The following is a 24,470-nucleotide window of genomic DNA, read 5'->3' on the forward strand; positions in this document are numbered from 1 at the left end:
AAGAGACCACTGTCATAGTTTAAGACATACTTTAAGTTTTAGAAATACTCATTTCCTACTTCATCTAGGATGACTGACAACTGATGTCAGACATTCAGCCAAGAAATGATTTCACTCATTTAGGAAGGAAGCCTCATATAAAGAAATAAAAAAAAGAATGACTGTGGTTTCTCTGTCATTTAATAAATCTATCTAGTCTCAGAATACTTAAAACATTTTAAATTGAATTTACTACGATAATAAATATCCTAAATAGAGATTTCAGGCCTATTATTTTTCTCCTGAGAAAAATGAACATATTCCCTAGCAGATAAAGCAAAATAAAAAATTATAACCTTTATAGTTCCTATCTGCTTTAGGGTTACCAAATTCTTTTAACTATAAGAAGTAATTCTGAATCATAAAATCAGTTTAATTCTGAAATGGGATCAATAGGTGGAGGAAAGAAGCACTGGTTTTAAAAATATGAACTTTTAAATATAAAATCTAAATTTCATATTTATAATATAAATTTATAATATGAATGGATTATAAGATCCAAAAGCACATCAGTTGTTTGTGTTGAAAATCACATATTTGATATACGTTAGCTAGAAGGTAAGGTCTTGTTCGCGATAGTTAAAAATGGCATTCTAGTCCATGCCTCAAGCTGGGTGGAGAAGAGGACGGGCCCACTCTGGTCGCTGGGTACCTTGGCTCGAGGGTTGAATATCAGTCCCCTATGCAGGGCAAAGGCAACGCGCTTCACAAGCTCTTTCCTTATTCCATCTTCCAGCAACTGCTTTGGATCCACCTAAGTGCCAATCAAAAGTATTAAATGATAGTTACGAAAAATTCAGTCCTGACGAAATTCAGAGGAAAGATGGCTTTCAGAATCTACAGTGGGGCATTTTCCTACCTCCTCACTAAATGATTTGAATTTTTTTCCTTTCCTGCCCCTGTGATCTTGCACAGCTTGGATGGAATTATTAAACCTCTCACCTTTTTAGGACTCTGTTTATTTCAGCAAAGTTCATGATGATAATTTTACAACATGACATTTCAAAGATGATGAATAAGGAAAGTTTTAAATGGCCTCACATTCTAATTAATGCGTTAACAGTAAAAAGTGCCTTTTTGGAAGGGCGGGATGAAGGACCTATGACTGAATTTACAGATGCATGTTCTTCCTTTACATTTTATTTCTAGGCACTTTATATCCACATGAGCAAACTGAGATTTGAGGTCGGCCCACTCTGTAAATTGAATAATTATCTTTTCTTTCAGCATTCTTGGAATTAGGGAGATAAAATAGGAAAGCAAATCTGCTATCTAACTCTACAAGCTTATTTTGCTAATTATTTCTTCTATGATGAAAAGGCTTTTGTTATTCCTTAAAAAAGTCTCTTATTAGATCCATAAAACATCAAATGATTTTACATACTCCCTTGAATTCTCTGAGACTTGTTTCTTTTACTTTTAATTTGTAAAGAACCATTATTTTAAAAGGTCATAAAGGCAATTAATGGGTTCCATCCGGTTTTGATTATACTTAAATTTCAAATAAGACAACTGCAATGGGGGTTACAAAAACACAAAGCCAGAGAAACAGTTAAACTACGTCAAGATCATTCAATCAGGGAAATCCAGACTGTGGAGCAACTGAAGGTGAAAGGCCCTATGTTCTTCAACAGATGAATTATAGGGAAAGAAAGGAAGGAGGGCTGGGTGTGGTGGCTCACACCTGTAATCCCAGCACTTTGGAAAGCTGAGGCAGGTGGATCACCCAAGGTCAGGAGTTCGAGACCAACCTGACCAACATGGAGAAACCCCATCTCTACTAAAAATACAAAATCAGTCGGGCATTGTGGCACATGCCTGTAGTCCCAGCTACTCGGGAGGCTGAGGCAGGAGAATTGCTTGAACTCAGGAGGCGGAGGTTGCGGTGAGCCTGCACCATTGTACTCCAGCCTGGGCAACAAGAGCGAAACTCTGTCTCAAAAAAAAAAAAAAAAAAAAAAAGACTTAAAAGACATAACATAGTTTTTCAAATGGGCAAATCTAAGCTATAGTCTGGAAATTAATGACATATAGTTTCATTGGATAATAAAACTATACACGGGAGGCCTGAGATGAGGTCAGGGTGCATGAGGGGGCTTTCAGGAGTGGGGCTGGCTAAATCCTATTTCTTAAGTGGTAGTCAGAATGACTGGTGCCTACATCATTCTTTCTTTAGTTTTCAGCATCTGTGCTTTATTATACAATAAAAAGGTAAATTATAAAGATATAATCAATGAGTACAGAATCAAAGAAGTATCATGAAGCTTTCAAAGAAATATTCCTTACAAGAACAGACTGAAAGTGTTCAATGCTTTCGTGAATCTAAAGGTCTCATGTGGCTCTTCTAACCCTTCCCAGATTCCACTAATATGTGGAAGTGTTCATAGCTAAGAGAAAGCCATCTTCACACAGCCCCTTCCTCACATTTCTATTCCCTTCCCCTGAAGTTAACAACAGTAACTGTTTTCATATGGATCATCCAGACCTTTCTCTATTCGTTCATATACATAAATATCCATCCTTACACATATATTTAATTTCAAAAATCTAAATGGGATCATATACACGTATATGTACAGAGACACGCATGTATATCACACATGTATTATGCATATATATACACATAGTTGCATGCATGTATATCACACACACTATACATATATACACAAACACACACATACACACACATATACACACATACATGTTTTTCTGCAATTTGCTTTTTTCATTTTCCACCTTGGAGATTTTCCAGTAGTAAATTCTTTTTGAATCACTCTAGACCAATCCACAGTACGAATGCACCACGGAATATTTAACCATTCCCCTACTGATGGATGTTTACATTACAGATGCTCCTTAAGATGGGGTTACATTCCAATAAACTCATCGTAAGTTGAAAATATCAGAAGTCAAAGATACACTGAATATACCTAATCTACCAAACATCATAGTTTAGCTTACCCTACCTCAAATGTGCTCAGAACACTTACGTTAACCTACAGTTGGGCAATATCATCCAACACAAAGCCTATTTTATAATAAAGTATTGAATATCTCATGTAATTTATCGTATACTGAAAGTGAAAAACAGTACAGGTATCATCATGAAGTTGAATCATTGTAAGTTTGAGATGATCTATATTTCTTTTTTTTTTTTTTTGCTGCCTTTAACAATGAATGCTTATATATCTGTGTATATCTCACTTGTTTTAAGTCATATCAACCAAACTGAACCTACACTTTTTATAAGTGTTTGAAATACAACCTCAACACTCTGAGGTTAAAGATCAGCGAGGGCCACAGGATTACTTTTAAAAGCCCTTAGTTGTTATTGGTAGACTAGAGAGTCTACTGGGTTGAATGGAGTTGGTCAGCAGGCTATTCCTTCTGCTGTTATAATCTGAAAGATTGTGGGAAAAGATCAGTATTTTACCAAGAAGTCTTTCTTTTGATAATTGTTGTTAATTACCCGTAATAGGTTTTATTACATCCTTCTTATAGTGGTCACTTTGCAGTCCTAGGATTTATCATCCTGTGTGTAAGAAATGACTAAAATGCATGTACATTCTCTACACATCAACTGAATTCACCTGGGATCAGGCCTAAAGCATGTTTAGCAAATTCTATTAATATTCTAGGAACTACCATGGTATTTCTTTTAGCATACTTCCAGAAAACACATACCAAAGTTCCATTTAGGTACATTTCCTCTATTTTCTTTGATTTTAATAACGCAAATATTAATATGGCAATTAGGAATGTTGAGATTCTACTGATGTCAGATATATAGAAAAATAAAGAAAAGCACCATAAACTATATGAATGGACCCATCACTACTCACCATAGCATTCCAAATTAAAAAAGCAATGAGATACTTTATACCTCTTGGGAGAACAAAATTAGAAAGTGGATAATATCAAGTATTGGCGAAGATGTAAGCCGTTAAGTCCCAATGGCCTTCTGACATTTTCAATTTGTGATGTAACACCATTGTAAGTCAAGGAACATTTGTATCTCAACATCCATCAGTAGTGGAATAGTAAATACACCATGGTGCATTCGTACTATGGATTGGTCTGCGGCCACTTGAAAAGAATGTAGATTTCAGAGGAATTCTTGCACAGGTCTGGAGTGGGGATATGCTCAGAGACGTTCATCATGACACTGGTTGTGATAATGGGGGGCACAGGTGTCTGTCCCAAGCTGGATGGTTAAGAAAAATGTGGAATTCTATGCAGCAGTAAAAAGTAACCTACTATCTGACCTATAGCAATATAAATAAATTGCAAAAGCAATAACCAGTAAGAGAAGTTGGAAAAAGAATGAGACTTAGAGCACAATATGGTTGAGATAAATCAAAAGCACATGCACACATCAAATAATGCCATATGCTAAAAATAAGAATACTTGCATATTTAGGAACATTTACCAAACACACAAAGTTGGTGCTATGGGTAATGGAAATGGAATCAGGGATCCAGGAGAAGAAAAAACCAAAAAACAAAAGATGAGAGGAGCTTGCATGCCCCAGTGATGACAGTGGTCTGTTAAAAGAGGGATATGGACCGGGCGCGGTGGCCCACGCCTGTAATCCCAGCACTTTGGGAGGCTGAGGCGGGCAGATCACGAGGTCAGGAGATCGAGACCACGATGAAACCCTGTCTCTAAAAAATACAAAAAATTAGCCGGGCGCGGTGGCAGGCGCCTGTAGTCCCAGCTACTCGGGAGGCTGAGGCAAGAGAATGGCGTGAACCCGGGAGGCGGAGCTTGCAGTGAGCTGAGATTGCGCCACTGCACTCCAGCCTGGATGACAGAATGAGACCCTTGTCTCAAAAAAAAAAAAGAGGGATATGATTATTTTAGCTCTCTGTACCTGGGGTGTGAAATAAAAATACTAAAAATGAAGGAAGGAAAACAGAGAGAGAGAAGAAAGCAACTTTGACTAAGGAAATTGAATTTTTGGTTTTTTTTTGCTTTTCCCAAAATTCAATCAAATATATTTTTCTTAGATTTAAACAACTCTTTGGTAAAACGGTACTAGCACCACACATTTTCTGCAGAACTACAAGATAAGGAAATTCCCACTACCTTCAAGTATTAAGAGAAACAAAGATTACAATGCTTTCTCTTCCTCAATCAATAAGTGAGTAAAATGGGCCGGGCACCGTGGCTCACGCCTATAATCCCAGCACTTTGAAAGGTCACGACAGATGGATCACTTGATGTCAGGAGTTTGAGACCAGCCTGGCCAACATGGTGAAACTCGTCTCTGTTAAAAATACAAAAATTAGCTGGGTGTGGTGTTGTATGCCTGTAGTACCAACTACTTGGGGAGCTGAGGCATGAGAATCACTTGAACCCGGGAAGTGGAGGTTGCAGTGAGCCAAAATTGCACCACTGCACTCCAGCCTGGGCAACAGAGAGAGAGACTCTGTCTCAAAAAACTCAACTAAAATAAAATAAATGAGGAAAATGAAGACTGAAATTTGAATGTCAAACAGCAGATGATGTCATTCCCTTTTGCACACATGATAATTACCACAAAAACCCAAAGAGCTAAGAGTCATGGTGCGAGGCCATACAGACTAACAAAACTGTTACCTTGATGATGCCAACCAAAGTCGTTTTCATCATTAAGATGCCTTCAGTAAAAATGGAGATAGCATGAGTAAGCTTGGCAACCTATAACAAAGAAAAAGAGGTATGAAAAATCATTGGCTAACAGTCCTGGAATGAGCAAAGATAACAGGAAATGAACTTGTAGCTTTAGGACACCTGTGTCCACATGTTCTGGACAGAAGTGAGGCTCTATGGTACAACTGAAAGCCCACTGTTAGACATATTGGGTAACACAGTCAGAAGACATCAGTTCATTCTTTCACGTTTGACAAAGCATTTCTCCTTTAGGCTTCATTTTCTCATGTCTAAAATTTGGGGCAGAATTCAATGATCTAGACGGGCCCTTTTGGCTAGAAAAGACTATGAGACTGAGAAAGCAACCTCCCCTTCCCTGGCCTCCCCATTATTTGCAAGCAACACCAGCAGACATTGATAAGGCAGGCAGGTTCTAGCTATATTGTTGAATCAGAATAAACGTGGAAATATCAAGCTTGATAATCTAAGTCCCTGACATATTTCTTGGACTTGTGTCAGAAAGGGAAATTGACACTGTATATCATATTTTCAATCTTCACTTGATTTTACTTTTGATGTCTTTAAATTCTAAGCTCAGGGAGAAAAAAACCAGAGGTGCTTGGGGAGAAGAACCTCTGAGGCTGCTGAACTATTATTGAGTGAGCTTAAAATCTGCCCAAAGGAAATGGTTAATGGAATATAGATTATTTTGAGCTGCTCAAAAAGGAACATGAATATGAAAAGTCAGGTAATCTAGCTCAAAGAGAACAAGGGCTGCTTTAGCAAGACTGTTCTAGGAAAAAGTGACCAGCTAAGCCTCATTTCCCCTGAGAATTCTGAGGTGAATAAGGCCTTAAATGATACCAGGAAAATGTCAAGAATAAAAGGTGTGATTGTATTAAAATCGTAAAACACGTTTACCATTGCAAACGTGAGAAAACAAGTCAGAATTGGTCTGGTGGTCCCCAGAATACGGCAGGTGACACAGGCCTGTGATATTTCTTGACTGTTAGTTTTTAAGATGAAAAGGCAGAAGTCAGAGGGACACAGCACCTCGTATCGTGGGCCCAGCTGAGCATAGTCCCTCAGCTTGTCTTTGTCCAGGCGCGTAGGCACTTCAATAATGTCGTGGGTCTGAAGCTTTATGATCTTTAGAAGAGACGTAAACATGCTTTCTGGGATGATCTGCAAAACCTTCAGTGGAAAGCAAAGGAGGAAACGCAATGAACATCTGTTTTACTTTTCTTGGCTGACAAATATTAGGATGCCAGTAAACGACAGCAATTTGTCTATGTAGGGGGATGCTGAAAAGTGTAAAAGAGCTGTTTTAATAACTGCTGGCAGGCACAGGGCTCCATTCCTTTAAACATTAATTGCTTACAGAATATAAAGCTAATCCTTCTAAAAATGCTGCAAAAGACTGTATCATTCCCATTTTACAGATTTTGAAAAGATCGAGGTTCAAAAATGTTAAGTAACATCACTATAGAGGACTCGGCTAGAATGCGACACCAGTAAATTTTGAATTCAGGCCGGTCTGGCTCCATGCTCCATCAGAATTTATTAAAACAAGAATAAAAATTCCCATGAAAACCTGAACTGGGCTCCGACCGGGAGATGCCGGATCTAGATCTGGCTCTTTTACCAGATATGGCTTTGTGATTTTAAAGAAACTATTATAATCTCTGTTTCTACATCCATAAAATAGATGTGAATACCACCAACACTTAAAACACAGAAATAAAAGTTCCTGGCAAGTAAAAACATCTGTACATCCACAGTAGCAATAAGGATAAGTTTATTTTTAGGTGTTGCAAATTTCTGGAATCAAATTTTTAAAAGGGGAAGAGACACAGATATACTTTTGGGGGGCCTAAGCGTACTTTTTGTATTTAAAACAGCAGTTATCTGGTAAGAGTAAATATCACCCTGATGCATTTCTTACTTTTCTCACATAGGATACCAACTCTCCAGAATAGTACTGCGACACGCTGAGCAGATCGGGGCTATTTGCCTGATTAATACGAAGAAGGGGCAGATCGAGGGCAGAGGCAAGCTGGAAGAAAAATAAGGTATATCTGTTTCTTGTTTCAAAAAGAGTCCTAGAAATCTCTCTTTCCAGAAAATGTAACATACAACAAAACATTTGGGTTTTACCCAACAAAGGGCAACAACCACCGAATCTCATCAGTATCATTAATAGTTTCTGACAATACAGTTTTTGAAAAACCCATGTTAACTGTGATGGCAGTGGTTCTTAAACTGTGCTCCCTGGACCAGTAGCTTCCGCATGACCTGGGAACTTGTTAGACATGCAAATTACTGGGCTCCACTCCACACTGACTTAGTCAGACACCCTGGGGGTGCGGCCCAGCAATCTGTGTTACAACCAGCCCCACAGGTGATTCTGATGCATGCTCAAGTTTGAGAGCCACTGTGCCACAGAAGAGGGCTACTCCTGTGTGGAAATCAAGACGTTCTGATTGACGCACTACCGAATCTGTCCAATCTAATATGCCGTCAAGTGTAAGAAGTGCCATTATTTTATGTGCCACTCAGAAAAAAATTAAATGCTGACAACTAAACTATGATATGCCATCAATGATAAAACCCATCCCCAGTTACAGAAATGTTAAAATATGAAAAAAATTGTAGTAGCCAGGCGCAGTGGTGCACGCCTATTATTAAAGCTACTTGGGAGGCTAAGGCAGGAGGATCGCTTGAGCCTGGGAGTTTGAGACACAGCCTGGGCAACACAGTAAAACCCCATCCCCCTCACTCCCACCTCCCAAAAAAAGGTGCATCTCAGAATTGATGTACATGGTACATGGTAGCTCTGTCAGAAGACACTGAGTAGGCTGGGCTGGGGGCTCACACCTGTAATCCCAGCACTTTGGGAGGCCAAGGCAGGAGGAACAAGGCAGGAGGTTAGGAATTCAAGACCAGCCTGGCCAACATGGTGAAACCCCATCTCTACTAAAAATAGTAAAAATTAGCTGGGCATGGTGGTGAACACCTGTAATTTCAACTACTTGGGAGGCTGAGGCAAGAGAATCACTTGAACCAGGAGGAGGAGCTGCACCTAAAAATAGTATTCCTGAAGACATTCCAACTTACATTAATTAAAACTTTCAATATTTCTGGCATCTTTGAAATTATGCTCTCATGGAAAAACTGCTAACAATTTCAGTCTATAAAAATATTGAAATTATTTACCTTCCTAAAAGGATAAAATCCTGGGCTGAATTAATGAATGAGGTATGAATGAAGGCCAACTCTTTCCTAGCAACAGAGAATCTCACTGTTTTTTGCTTACCTTTAGGAAGGTAGCTCTGAGTTTAGTAACCATGGATGGATTTACCCTTATGCTTTCTTGCATGATGGATGTGAAACTGTAAAAAGAAAAGAAACGGTAAGAAGATGTTACTAGGGCCTTTCATCTACAGCAAATGTCAGGCTGCCCACGTTACCTGTCAATCAACTGCCAAGCGAAAGAAAGGTCCCCAACGATCTGCATTGTGATCAGAACCTCCTCTTTAATGTTAATGGTTCTGATCATCTGATGAAGAAACTTTCGAGTATCGGCAAGAAACTGACATACTTGCAGATTGGATTCCAGCTGGTGGAATTCTTGAACCTGTGTTACAGAAATATACTTAATTTAAAAATCCTGAATGGACTCTATGGTGCTCATTTGTTCTTGAAAACACTTCAAATAAAGCACACTACTTCTGACAATTTCTTGATAAAGTTTTTATTTCAAATTATAAATTTCAGAAATATGTGAGCCAAGCTATTAAAAAATGCACAAGTTTCTAGGATTAGAAAATGTTCTGCTGCTCATTATTCTGTACATCACAACCATGTGTTGGCACTTGTATATTATTAAGTTCTTTTGATGCGCTTTTAAAAACAAAACAATGATTCTACAATGTCTTGAAATTTTAATGTATATAACTGAAGATGCCTGGGTTATATGACAAAATAAATCAGGCAAATGATAAAAAGCATTTGAGATTTACAAAGTTGTTTACGACCATATTATAGACTAAAAAAATCCAAACAAGCAAAGTAGAAATAATACGAGTGTGCAATTGTTCTGGAATAAGAAACTTTGGTAGAATTATTTTACTGTGTTGCTGTTTATAGTGACCATCCTAAAAACCTTGCAGAAATAAGAAAAAGCCTGTAAGAAAATATTCCAAGTGAAAACAGTATTAATTATATCTCTAAAAATATATAATCATACCAATTGGATAGGGTTATAGATTATGAGTAAAAATGATGTTTTAAATAATAGAGTTGGCCGGGCATGGTGGCTCATGCCTGTAATCCCAGCACTCTGGGAGCCCGAGGCAGGTGGATCACCTGAGGTCAGGAGTTCAAGACCAGCCTGGCTAACATGGTGAAACCCCATCACTACTAAAAATACAAAATTAGCTGGGTGTGGTGGCAGGCGCCTGTAGTCCCAGCTACCCAGGAGGCTGAGGCAGGACAATCGCTGGAACCCAGGAGGTGGAGGTTGCAGTGAGCCAAGATCATACCCCTGCACTCCAGCCTGGGTGATAGAACTGGATTCTGTCTCAAAAAAAAAAAAAAAAAAAAAAAGAGTTTATGGTTATTTTTCTGCTGCTTTTAGTTATCATTTTAAATCTAGTTAAATACACAATTAAAATTTAAGAGTGGTGAGGTATAATTTTTTTGGTACAATCATTTTTGATTTGAAAGAAAAACAATAAACTATTCTTTCAGAAAAGAAAATATACCACTTATAAGCATACGACCATTATATAATTATTTTCATTTTTGTGTATTCCTGTCTGGTTTTTTCCCCCAAGGCACACACTTTTTTACAACCCTAAAAATGGTATACACATGCAATTTTGTTTTTGCTTTTACCTCCTTATCACAATTTGCCCAATGTTTCCATATTATTTTTATAATTATGTTTCTAAGATTACATGTTAAAATATCTTAATTTTTGCTACCATTCTCTTCATACTAGTTATTTATTTCCCCAAATTTAGGACAGTATACATTACAGGAAACATATTAATTCACATTGCTTTTACTTCTGATGAAACAGTCTCTCAGCTATATTTACAGGAACAGACTGTTGGGTGGGTCATAAGGTGTGATTCATGATCCAAGAACCTTCATTTAAAAAGCGTTTCCTTACCTCCTCCAAAGCTTGTATCAGTTGTACAGTTTTTCTGCCCGCAGCAGTAGAATCATCATAATTTAAAGACAATATTTGTTTTGAGATCTCTCTGAACCAAGCTTGAAGGTTTTCTAGTAATACAGAAATAAGAAAATACTGAAATTCTCGAATTCCTGTAGCTGTGGCTTTGAATTTAACTAAATAATCTTTTATAAATTCAGTTCTTCAGAGCTTTAACCATGGGCCTAACACTAGGAATTTTCCAAACGACAAAAATGCCTGGAGCATGCGACATAGTAGAATAAACTTTCTACATAAATAGCTTAGTCTACAACACTTGGCAGACAAATACTAAAGGCTCAAGTACATGCTATAAAGTGTAGAGGTGGTAGTGGCAGTGGAGAAGAGTTGGAAAGGAACTGAAGGATGTCCCTAGTTACCAGGGAGAGTTTTCTGGAGAAGCGAGGAAAGGTAAAGATCGGATCATCGGAGAGATGAAGAAGGGTATTGTATCCAGATGAAAGGCAGACACAGGCAGAGGCTTCAGGGCAAGAATGACAAGAGAATATCTTGGAGGGCAAAGAAGAGACCAATATGACAGAAGTGTAAGGTGTGACTGGTGAGTCACAGGGATGTCTGAACAATGCAGGGGGTGCCATTTGCACTTAGGAACCGGCAGACATTTCATACAGTAGAGAAAGAAAAGGGTGTCCACATGCTCTGATTACCCTCAGTGTGTCAGGCAAAGTTCTAAGTATCTGATCTTCACAGCAATATAGGGGGGTGGAAATTGTTAGCCATTTCCCAGATAAAGAGGCTAATGCTCAGAGAAACTGAGAATGCTATACAGGGTGACACAGTGACTAAATGGCAGAGCCAGGACTTAACAATTATCTGTCCAGGTTCAAAAACTCTGTGCTCTTTACCTCCCCAAGTTGATCCCCTAAAGTTTTTTTTTTTTGTTTATCAATGGGGTGGTCCCACATTATTAAAAGGCCTTAATGACTTACGATCTAAGTTATTTCAAGGATTGGCATGATGAACATTCATAATTTTGAAGATTTTTGTAGGGCTGAGGGGCAGCGATGGACTAGTAGAAAGAGCATGAAATTTGGGGTCTGAGATGAGTGAGACCCAGGCTCTCCACCTTTGTACCTTCAGCAAATGATTACATTTTTAAGCCTCAGTTTCCTTATATATAAAATAAGGATTAAGATGTGTATCTTACAGGGTTGTAAGGATGAGAAAAAATTGTGAAAGTATGTCCTAAGCTGTAATTAAACTATACAGCTGGAAAAAAATGTAAAATTGTTATTTCATCTCTGAAACAAAGTTGGTATTTGTAAGGGCCTAAAGGAAACTATCACAGAGATTAATGCACTAATTCTAGGCAGCTAATCGGGTCAGATTATTACACGTGATTATTTTGCAGGTCACAATATGATAACCATAATATTCATTCTAGACTTCAGGTTTCATATCACAATATGGTGACCTGAAAAACATGTTTCTAGTTTATATCATATCATTATACACTGGCTGGCTTTTCCCTATAGGAATAATAATACAATTTGGAAATATATTTTTGACCAACCACTCAGCATCAAAGAAATAAACAAAAGCCAAAATACAGTAATCACAAGCTCATACTGATTAAAAATAATAGTTTTTAAACAAGAAGCTACACTACTAAGCAATTCTACAGTATAATTAACTTCATCAGAAATCGATCTGATAGGTAAAACAAAATTAAGCATTAAAAAAATAGTTTGTCACCATAAAATTCAGAATGGTTTTTTGGGAGCAGTTAGAAATTTCTTATTTATAAAAATTTGAAATGATGCCAGAACTTTCCTATAAATAAAATTTCCTAGAAAAAGTAGGATCAAAATCATTAAAGTAAAATTTGAGTTTGTGTTTTTTGAAAACTAGTCTGCAGTACCCTCTTCTGCTACTAGATAGCAGGTGCATTGGTGAACAAGAATCAAGCAAAATCAGAAGAATTTTAGATATCATCTATGCTGGTAGACTACTGACACTCTTGGGCGACGTATCCTTCTTAAGAAGATCATGAGAATTATAGATCCTTTCCCCCCTTTCCCCAAATCACATAAACTGACACATTAGTTTTGCATACCATGCAGGTGGAGGCCAACTGGGACTCTCTAAACTCTTGTCTATGAACTGGAGTTACCAAAACCCCCGGTTTGGCCTAACCTCACATTTCAAAGATAAGATATAAAACCTGAACTCTAAAATGAATATGAACATTGCCCAAGAGAGCAGAAAGCTAGATACAGCCAAAACTAACCTTCAGATCTTTATTAGCAACACTAAAGAGAAGAGGGAATATCCTAGGATACAATAATGAGAGCATAAAGCCTTTTTAACCTGCTAGTTTCCAAGGTTTCAAATAACCTGTGCATACATTCCAAACACACCAGTATTTCCTCTTCAGCAATTACCATTTTTCTCCACTCTGGTTAGGGGTTTCACTCCTGAAAAGACATCAGCAAGCTCAGTCATCCGCTCCGAACCCTCTTTCTTGTAATGCTCCCATTTGGTTTGCTTTTCTGAAAGCATTTGCTTGAACATCTGTTGAAGTGACAGAAAATATTTATTTACTTAAGAGAAAAATCCAGACTAGGCAGCTTATGAAGAGAGCTTGAGGAAACCCAATTTAAATTTTAAATAAGAAGCTACACTATAAATTAACATTGACCCTGATGTCATCCCCTTAGGCACTGATACTTTGTAGAAATTCAGGGACAAAGCCAGACCACCTCCAAAACAGTAGTTCTCACACCAACACCAACTGCACATAAGCACGACCAGGACGCTTTAAAGTTTTCAGATTCCCAAGGCCCACCCCTAAAGATTCTCCTTCAGGCAGTCTTGAATAGGGCCAGAAATCAGCATTTTTAATGTGAGATTAAATTTGTGACCACTGCTCTATGGTTCCTTCTAGGCAACAATGTCTGCAATTCTAATGTAAACAGTCAGGGACAATTTGTGTGTTATCTTCTCCGATGACTGGGGAATGAACCACATTACCTACAAAAGTTCTTTGTTTTATTATACAAGTTTAATTGTTTATTTTTATTTATTTATTTATTATTATACAAGTAATTATGTTTATTGTTATTTATTTATTTATTTTTTGAGAGACAGGGTCTCACTCTGTTGCCCAGGCTAGAGTGCAGTGGAGTGATCATGGCTCACTACAACCTTGAACTCCTGGGTTCAGGTGATCCTCCTGCCTCAGCCTCTCAAGTAGCTAGGGCTATGGGCATGCACCACTACGCCTGGTTCATTTTCTTATTTATTTATTTATTTTTTTTGCAGAGATGGGAGTCTTGCTATGTTGCCCAGGCTGGTGTCTCAAACTCTTGGTCTCAAGTGATCCTCCCTCTTCAGTCTCCCACACTGTTGGGATTATAGGCATGAGCCACTGTTCCGCCTTAATTCTGTTTATTAATTCACTCCTTCATAACATTTAAATTCTACAAAGTCTTGGGCAGAGAAGAAAAGGGTGAAACTCAGGGTTGGTTTTTTTTTTTTTTTTTTTTTTCTGAAACAAACTTAAAAAACATACTTATTTCTCACTGAAGGACATGCCATCTCAGACAAGGGTAGATGGTCTTTTACACTGGGCTCTTAGGAGGTAAACAGGCACGAACCCTGATTTCTCGCTTAAGAAATTCCTCACTTGCCAGCATCATAATGAATCTTGAAAAGCTGAGCAATGGGATAGGGAGACTCCATCTGCAGGTGGAGAATTAGGGCTCTGTGGAATTTTGCGGGGCCTGTAGAGGAAGAATCTTAGTGATCTGGACAGAATGACTAATCAATAAAATGATGAGGGAGAGGATGAGGAATAATGAAATTATTTATAGAGTCTAACCTAACTTTCTGAGTCCCTCGGATCAATCAATGCCATTTGACAATGGCAAAGCAACAACATAAGAGCATGAGGCCTTTGTAAGAGACTACATGGCGTCAAGCCCTTCAAACATGCATTCACATGAACTGTCAGGTTTCACATCTCGCAGGATGGAATTTGGGATAGGGGATGGTCCCTGAATTAGGAAATGCACTGTCATATAAAGATGAGAAGAAACAAGGGTCCAATTACTGTGTCTATAGGATAGTCAGAAAGTGACTCTATAAACAGTGCAGGATGGAAGTAGGAGAGAGGAAGCACAGGTTAAAGAACCAAGCTGAAATGTCAGAAATTCAAATGTATCATTTCTTTGAGCAATTTGTATTGGGTACTTTTTTTTTCTTTTTACCAGAGCTTTCCTGAAGACCTCTCATGAGTTGGTACTCCTTTATGCTGTCTTGTTTCCTGTCTACCTGGATAGACAGAAGGAAGCTGCCCATTCTGTTTTAACAGATTCCAGAGAACAGGCTTATCATTAGAAATAGAGGCTTGGTCAGTCAGATAGCCTAGGTCTGTCCTGATTTCCACTCAACAATGCTGAACTACATATTATCTATAGAACTCTTGGGTCCCTGGGGCTCCAGTTCATTATTCTAACTGGTCTGAGAGCATTTCTTTCATTCTTTTTTTTTTTTTTTTTTGAGACAGAGTCTTGCTCTGGTGCCCAGGCTGGAGTGCAGTGGCACGATCTCAGCTCATTGCAACTTCTGCCCATGGGTTCAAGTGATTCTCCTGCCTCAGCCTCCTGAGGAGCTTGGAATACAGGCACACACCATTGCGCCCAGCTAATTTTTGTATTTTTAGTAGAGATGGGGTTTTGCTATGTTGGCCAGACTGGTCTCGAACTCCTGACCTCAGGTGATCCACCCGCCTTGGCCTCCCAAAGTGCTGGGATTACAGGTGTGAGCCACTGCGCTCGACTGGGCATTTCTTCCTTGCGGGCATTTTTTCACTTGCCTTTGAAAGGCCACTTTTCCTTTGACCTGGTTCCTGTTCTTGGATCTTTCCTGTTTTCTCATCTTGGCCTAATCTGTCTTTCTTCCCCCACTATACTGACAGGACACCTCCTAGATTGTAGGGACACACTTTGTTCATATTTATATTTCTAGCACCTGGCAAAGAACAGAGTAGGTATTCAATAACTATTTGCTATTCAGAGGTAAACCATTAAAATTATTAATAGATCAAAAAGGAGCAGCATTTATCTGATTTGATAAAATTATACCCAGACAAATCACTGAAAACACTCAGCACAGGTATTATCATTGTGTTAGTAGTCAGTATCTACTTTTTCTGAGCTACTTAGTGGGGGAATATAGTGTCCTCAGACACCTAGAAGATAAAGAAACATCTAGTATACTAGTAATCAAACTGAAGCAAGATGAGGATCTGTTCCGAATGGGTATAAATGTCTGGGCTAGTTCCTGGGCCCATCTGATCCAAGACCCCAGGGTTACTGGTTATAAAACCTGAGCATTCCCAGGTACCCATCATTTTTATTATGCCCATACAGGCTTCTTCAGAGGTAAGACTAACCTCAGCATTTCCTTCAGTGAACTCAGATGCCTAAAAGTCCTCAAGACGACCTTGTACAAATGCAAATCACCCACCCCACTTAATCCCTTTCCAGCAGTTCTCATGGCTCTTAGGATAAAGATCAAAGTCCTGCAAGGCCTAGTATGGGCTGACTCCTGCCTACCTTTCAGCCTCATTTCACACTAACTTTCTCTCACTCTCTCCCCTCCAGCCAACTGGTCTTTCAGGTCTCTGAATTGTTTATGTGCCTCCTCACCAAAGATGACTTGATATTATTCCTGTCACTGGAATGTTCTCCATCATGCTCCCTACCTTTGTCTAGCTAACACTAACAGATCCCTTCCCCAGGCCCCTTCAGAAGCTCTTGCATCTCTTCTCATGGAAGTCTACCAGGATGCAACAGGATACTTTATTTTAGGTACTTGGAGAACTACATTCCTTTCCTTCAGAGCAAATATCTGAGTTTGTATTTACATTTTTATTAGTGTGTTGTTTTTTGTTTTTTTTTTTTGAGACAAGTTGTCATTCTGTTGCCCAGGCTGGAGTGCAGTGGTGCGATCTTGGCCCACTGCAACCTCTGCCTCCCAGGTTCAAGTGATTCTCATGCCTCAGCCTCCCCAGTTGCTGAGACTACAGCCATGCGCCACCATGCCCGGCTAATTTTTGTATTTTTAGTAGAGACGAGGTTTCACCAGCCTGCTGGGAGGCAGGTCTCAAACTCCTGACCTCAGGTGATCTGCCCACCTTGGTCTTCCAAAGTGCTGGGATTACAGGCATGGGCCACTGCACTTGGCCTAGTGTGATTCTTTGATTAATGTCTATATTCCCTATTAGGCTATAACCTCTACCATCTTGTGTACCTTTCCCTATCACTGTATCCCCAGTGAAAGGAGGCATTACATGCTTGTTAAATGTTTATTCTTGTCCTTTTACTATAAGAACTATCTCAACAGCTCGAATCTGTACCTTGAATCAAAGACAGAGCAAGCAATCCTACTCTTTTTTTTTTTTAATATTTTTAAGCATAAAAAAGCTAAGACTGTGGTGATATTCATTCAAATATTTTTACCTCTTTGAGTATAAACTCAAATTGTGCAGTATCCAATAGCAGCTGGAAGAGGATCCTGGGATTGTACCGAGAATCTGTTAGAATCTGGTCCTTGATTTGACGAAGGCGTTTGTTGTTTGGGTCACAGGCTAGAAATAGGAAAAGTGTTACCTGCTTACTAAATGTGTAGAAAATATCTATGAAATAAGATAAATTCTTAAATATTTTCCTTCATTTTAACCATTTAAAAAGTAATAAGCAAAATGTATTATCAATAAAAGATGGTGAAATATAGTACATCTATGCCATGGAATACAATTAAACTGTTAAATGACAGTTGAATCTGACATGGAGTGTCATCCTTGAAAGACTGTTGAATGAAAAAAAGCAAGCTGCAGAACACTGTTTCCAAATTTTGTGAGCATTCTGTGGTTCGTTTATAGCAACTGTCTAAAATGAATGGGCAGAGCCTCCTTCTACTACTTCATAGCTGAGTGGCTTTCTCACGTCCTGTCTGTTTGGAGTTGCTTTTGCTTTAGGCATTGATCCCTGCCATTCAGTAATGGACTGCTATCCCTAGAGAGGCTTGTTTGCAAGGCTGGCTCTTGGCTGGCATCTGGGAACTTGAATTTCACGAAGAGCTGCCATCGTTTTGAGAACCCACAAGATCAGCTCACTAAGCCTTAAATGTTTGTACAAACAACGTTTTCCTTCTGGAAGTCTGGAATTTTGGTACATGCTGGGCAGAGGCTACCTATGTAAGCAGCCCCAAATAGAAACCGAAGGAAGCTGAGTTTAATGAGCTTTCCTGGTTGACAACACTTCATATGCATTGTCATGACTCACTGCTGGGGGAATTAAGTGTGCCCTGTGGGACTCCACTGGGAGAGGGTGCTCAGAAGCTTGTGCCTCATTCCTCCAAATTCACCCCGTGTGCCCTTTTCCTTTGCAGATTTTGCTTTCTATCCTTTTGCTATAATAAATCATAGCTGTGAGTACTACCAGATGCTGAGTCCTCTGTGTCCCTGTAGTGAATCACTGAAGCCAGAGTGGTTGTGGGGAATGTCCGACACAACAAGGAAGGGTTCCTCACACAAAGATGAGGGACCCCCAAACAAGAAGCAGCAGACCTCTGGCCATCCTGCTCCTTGTAGAGGCCAGAGGGCATGGCAGGCACTCAGAGTTTTCTGAATTATCCACTACCCAGGCACTAGGCCAAGGTCACAAAATTAGGCAGTGATTGACCCAAGGTAAAAATACTGGATGTCCTAATTCTTAGATGATCCTATCAGCCAAGCTAAACCATTTCAAATGAAATAAACGCCAAGTTAAAGAAAAGAATAAAAAATATTGATATTTGCTTAGATTGGTTTATAAGGCCAATTACTTATCTAAGAAAGAGTAAGTAGAATAAGGCAAAATACTTACAAGGCAAAGCTACTGCTGTGGTTTCAATGTGTCTTCCAAAAGTTCGCATGTTAGAAACTTGGTTGCCATTGTGTCAGCGTTAAGAGGTAGAGACCTTGGCAGGCAATTGTGTTATGAGGGGTCCACCCTCATGAATGAATTAATGCCATTATCTTGGGAGTGGGTTAGTTATTCCAACGGTGGCTTTGCTATAAAAGTGAGCTCTCTCTTGCACCCACTATCTTGCCCTTCTGCCTATCCGGCATATATTGACCCTTGCTAGATGCGGGCACCATGCTCTTGGACTTCCCAGCCTCCAGAACTGTGAGCCAAATAAACTTCTTTATACATTTCCTACTCTGTGGTATTCTGTTATAGCAGCAGAAAATGAACTAAGACAAATAAAGTCAAAGTCAAAATAAAAATTCTAAGACTTAAACAGACTTTGTCAAAAAGTTCACAGCTGATAGGTATAAGGTCCATGGTAGTTACACTAGTATTACATGTGCACCCTCCTGCCTTCCTAGTCCTGGCCCCCATCAATATCTCAGATGTCTGGCAGGTACAGAACAAAATGTTGTACAGGTGTATGTCACCGGTGATTTTGGTGCTTTAGTTATGATGAAGCCTGTGGAAGGTCATCTTATATGCTTATTTCTAAGTTACTCCATCAGGAGGAGATTCATGACAACCTGGAAAACAGGCTCAGTTTTCATGGGAAACCACAAAGTTCTGATTTTTCATGAATTTGTCAGAACTGTCTGGGAAGAAATATATTGGAACTCGTGACACTGATTACACAAAGAGAAAATTTCCAGCTCCATATTTACCTAACTAAACAAAAATCAAACAAACTCAGAAGGAGTTCTAGTTGTCTTTATACTAATTTTAATTAAACTAGAAATCTCCTGATTTTAATCTGCTTTCATGTTTGCATAGGCAATGTAAGTACCCAGTTGTTGGACAAACACTCTATATTCCTCAATGTGCTTTAACATTTAGCTTCCTGGTATAAACCAGGTTTGCTTCTGGGGTTCCCAGGGCCTGACCATCTCTCTCAGATCTGACCCTTAAGGATTCATACCCAGAGAACTTCAGAGCCATCAGAACTTTGGGGTCAAACTTCAGTAGCCAGCCAGCCTTTCTCATCCCTTATTTCCTCAGAGAATATTTCTTCACAAGGTTCTGTACAAGCATGCTAAGACTGGGAAATGCCTCCAGCAACTCAACAAGAGGCAATGAGACTAGGCCTGCTTTTCTGTACACTATGACTGAAATTCCATAAAAGTTAACTAAGCAGTTGCTTTTCCCATGTGTGACTCACAATCAGATAGGCCAATCATTTGTTTCTGGTAAATTATGACCCTGTGCAATCAGGTCAGACAATTGCCAGGCACAAACGCGAAAGACAAATGTGGCTGAAGATAAAACCACAGACCTCTGGCAAGCCAAGGTTGTCCCTGGCATGGGTGCGAATTCAGGAGACTGCTAGCTTTCTGAACATAGGCAGGGCCGTCAGGGAGAGTCACACAGAAGATGAAGATGAGGCTGAGTCACTAGAAAACCCCAGTTGGTTTTACGACAGGATAAAGTGAGGGCTTGAGTTGTTTATACGCTTGTGAATGCAAGACTTTTGGTAAAGAAGATTAAAAGCTGAGTCAATGTAGTAAAATCCTCAAATTAGAACTGGAGTTTATGTAAAAAATAAACTCAACTAATTAAAAACAGATTCAGGGATTAAAAACTTCAGCCATCGTGTTCATACTGTGGGTAAATTGTAAATGGATATAGGCCAACAAGCAAGATGATGAAACAAACTGGAAAGCAGCTCTCAGGATAAAGGTTTAAGAAGCTGGAGAGAAGGCTGAGGGGAAACTCCACACATTTTCAAAGATACGAAGGATGAGGAAGTCCAACTGCTGTTTTCACTGTGGACCACCCTTAGGAAGTGGAAGCAGACGGTAGCTAGAGGGACTGTGAAGTCATCTTGGCTGGAAGAGCTGTGAGACAGGGGCTACCATGTTACAAAGGGAGGCACAGGTTTTTAAAGAGACACAGTCTTATCTGGAAGAACAAAGAAGTGCTGCACACAGTGCCTGTCTCAGAGTTGGTCCTCAAGGAAAGTTTGTTGAGTGAAAAACAAAAAGAGAGGGCTTCAAAGGCCTGCTGAATGACATACCTCTTAGGGGTGGGGGTATATAGTCCTGGATGAGGGAATGCATTGGTTAATTAGTGTTGATCCAGCATTTACTAAGAATAAGAAACTGTGCCAGCCCTGAACAAGCTCAGAGATGTGAATTCAACTTACTTATTTTTCTACCATTAAACCAGAGGTTGAGGCATTTCTCACAATCTGAACTTGATGGTCAAACTGTGTGAACAGAAGGTCTCGGAGGAGACCATGACTCATAAAAAGCTAAGATCCAATCTACCTTAAATAAGCACTCTGGTCCAGCCAGGTCATCAACTCAGTGGGCCTGTATGTTTTTCTGTACTTTCAAAATCGTATCACTTATTCCATCATTTCTGCAGTCTAGAATTTCTTCTGCTTGTTGCTTCAAAACCTCATCACATCACAACCTGGTTGGCTCCTGATTCCTGTATGGGGCTTTCCTGACCTCCTCTGCTCCCCTATCCCAAGCAATGTTTCCCTCTTTACTCTGAACTCAAATCACACCAAGTGTCTGATTGACACACTTGGTGTCTGTTTACTGCCTTGGACCTTGAATTAGTTTCCCATTGCTGCTCTAATAATTACCACAAACTCAGTGGCTTAAAACAACACAAATTTATTCTCTCACCACCTTAGAAGTGACAAATCTGAGATGGGGCTCACTGGGCTAAAATCAAGGTGATGGCTGGGCTGGGCTCCTTCTGGACATTCTAGGAGAAAAGTCTGCTTTCTTGTTGTTTTCAGCAGCTAAAGGCTGCCTGTATTACTTGGCTTGTGGCCCCCTCCATCTTTAAAGCCAGCAATGGCCAGTCAAGTTTTTGTCACAATGCTATCTCTCTGGTTCTGACACTTCTGCCTCCCTCTTCCTGATTTAAGGACCCCTATATTTAAAGGCTGGGCGTGGTGGCTCAGGCCTATAATCCTAGCACTTTGGGAGGCTGAGGTGGGCAGACTGCTTGGGCTCAGGAGTTTGAGACCACCCTGGCCAACACAGTGAAACATGTCTCTACAAAAAAATACAAAAAACTTAGCCAGGCAAGGTGGCACACGCCTGTAGTCCCAGCTGCTTGTGGGGATTATGGAAGGTGTATTGCTTGAGCCCAGGAGGTGTGAGTGAGCTGAGATTGTGCCACTGCACTCAAACCTGGGGAACTTGAGATCCTGTCTTAAAAAAAGGTGGGGGGGGGGGGGTTATTTTATTATTCTTTTTTGAAACATCGTCTTGCTCTGTTACTTACGCTGCAGTGCAGTAGCACAATCTTGGCTCACTGCAGCTGCAACCTCCCAGGCTCAAGTGATCTTCCCACCTCAGCCTCCCCAGTAGCTGGGACTACAGGTGTGTGCCACCATGCCCAGCTAATTGTCTTACTTTTTGTAGAGATGGGATCTCACTGTGTTACTCAGGCTGGTTCTGAACTCCTGGGCTCAAGCTCTCCTCCTGCCTTTGCCTCCCAAAGTGATGGGATTACAAGTATGAGCCACCACACACAGCAAGGACCCTTATGATTACACTGAGTCCACTGGGATAATCCAGAAACATCTCCTTCCTTTAAGGTCAGCTAATAGGCAACCTCAATCCCCCTTTTTCATGTAATATATCTACCGGTTCAGGGACTAAGGCATGAACATCTCTAAGTGTGGGCTGGAAGGCATTATTCTGCCTACCACAGATCTGCAGTTCTGTTTTTTCATACGTCTACATTTGATCTCCCCATTCTGATCAGTGACAAGCTCCTTGAACACGAGAGCTAAACGTCCTCTTATTCCCTAGCACCTAACAGTACCTGACAGGGGAGAGCTTTTCAGGTATGCTAGTGGCCTATCCAAGTTGACAAAAAATGACTAACTTTAAAAAGCAACTGATTCTCATCCAAGACCTCTCTCCCTGCTAAACCACCCTGCATCGTGAAGTAGGTCCTGATTCGGAGAGTCTTTGTGGGGAGCAATATAAACGGCCACCCCTTTTGTGCATTACCTGAGTCTGCTGTATGAAGCATCAGCCATCGGATGGCAACATTGCAGTCTCTCAGGGAGTTCAGAAGCTTTGGGATATTGTCCAGAACCATCTCCTCCCTTAAATAACCTTCTTTTAGAAATTGCTGCACTTGAGCATGCACTCTTTCACTGACAGTAGCGTATCTGCTTGCCTTGACCAATAAGAAACTTGAATTACATTTAAAAAGTCATTTATCTTGAAAATAAATCATATTCAAATGAATTCACTGACAAATAGTAACATTCTATATAGGATGAATGACATATGGACTACAGTTATAAGGCTCGAAGATAACATTTCTATAAGATGAATGACATATGGACTACAGTTATAGGGCTCAAACATTAACATTTTTATATAATTTCTGTACAAGATGAATGACATATGGACTACAGTTATAGGGCTCAAAAATTAACATTTTTATGTAATTTCTATATAAGATGAATGACATATGGACTATAGTTCTAGGGCTCAAAGATAACATTTCTATATAAGATGAATAACACATGGACTATACTTATCAGGCTCAAAGACAACTGGCTTATTGAACATATTTGAAAAAAGCACTGGACTTAGAATTCTGAGACTACATCCTAGTTCTGGCTGTGACTAAACTTTGGTGTGACTTGGGGCTTAACCCCTGTGTATTGGTTTCTTCAAATTTCAAACGGAGACTTGGACCAGGTGGTTCCTCAGAACTCTTCTATTATTAACTTAGATGAAAAAGAAAATAAAGACAGAAGTTCAACTGCCTGTTCTTGCTAATACTGTTGACAAAGAAGGCAGAACAGAGCAGAAACACTTAAAATATAAGACTTCTTCTACAGGCTTATGAAAGCTTAACAAAAAAATACACCTTAGTATATCAAAAATGAATTTCCAAACCAGCTTTTTGGAAATTTTGGTCATTCTGCTTTACTTAAAGCAAGTCAAATGTTAAACATCATTAACCTCGTCAAATTAGTTGAAATCTATGGTATCAAGAAACCTCTTAAAAACGTCGCAAATGAGAAAATACAATTTTAGAAAGAGATTTTAGCAATGAAAAATTAATGTTCTGATGTTCCTAAGTACAAAAGTGCCACTTTCTCTAATATATTTCTAGGAGATGTGCCAACATTGAAATTATTTTGTGCATTATTTATGGAATTCAATTTATTTGAATAAAACATGATGTTTTTTGAGTCAATATTGTTTTATCCACACAGGAAACTCAGTAACTGAGCCAGGATGAGGAACATAACCATTTAGAAATATCAAGTGCGCTCCCCAAGATTTTATCTTTATTCCTCTGCTTACTTGGATGTTCCCTTCTGCCTTGTGTAAGAACAAAAGAGATAGAATGTAACCGTTTAAAATTTAAGATGAATGTCTTGAGTCTTGTTGCTCACTTAGCACATCACAAATGATAAATTTAAATTACAGTGACAGGACATATTATCCATATTGTTACCATCTTCAACATTCATCCTACTCATAAAAACATATTAATTCCAGCTATTGGTACAACCAACTCTGGCCATGAGAATACA

General features: G+C 39.4%; 1 protein-coding gene across 5 annotated transcripts in view; it reads right to left on the bottom strand.

Annotated features, from left to right (window-relative positions):
* WASHC5 (WASH complex subunit 5) overlaps positions 1–24,470 on the bottom strand; it is an 89,655-nt gene that overhangs the window by 47,750 nt on the left and 17,435 nt on the right. For all 5 annotated transcript variants that reach the window (XR_004026218.1, XR_004026219.1, XM_030795267.1 and 2 more), the window contains exons 9-18: positions 22,918–23,089; positions 17,384–17,511; positions 13,301–13,430; positions 10,854–10,966; positions 9,145–9,311; positions 8,991–9,066; positions 7,620–7,730; positions 6,728–6,868; positions 5,642–5,722; positions 692–793 (exon numbers count right to left, since the gene is read on the bottom strand). Coding sequence is in view for 3 of the 5 variants with exons in the window: in XM_030795267.1 (XP_030651127.1) it covers positions 692–793; positions 5,642–5,722; positions 6,728–6,868; positions 7,620–7,730; positions 8,991–9,066; positions 9,145–9,311; positions 10,854–10,966; positions 13,301–13,430; positions 17,384–17,511; positions 22,918–23,089 (1,221 nt within the window). In the remaining 2 variants the exon portion in view is untranslated. The remainder of the gene's footprint in view (positions 1–691; positions 794–5,641; positions 5,723–6,727; positions 6,869–7,619; positions 7,731–8,990; positions 9,067–9,144; positions 9,312–10,853; positions 10,967–13,300; positions 13,431–17,383; positions 17,512–22,917; positions 23,090–24,470) is intronic.

This window comes from Nomascus leucogenys, chromosome 16 (genome assembly GCF_006542625.1).
Source record: "Nomascus leucogenys isolate Asia chromosome 16, Asia_NLE_v1, whole genome shotgun sequence".
Classification (NCBI taxonomy): Eukaryota; Metazoa; Chordata; class Mammalia; order Primates; family Hylobatidae; genus Nomascus; species Nomascus leucogenys.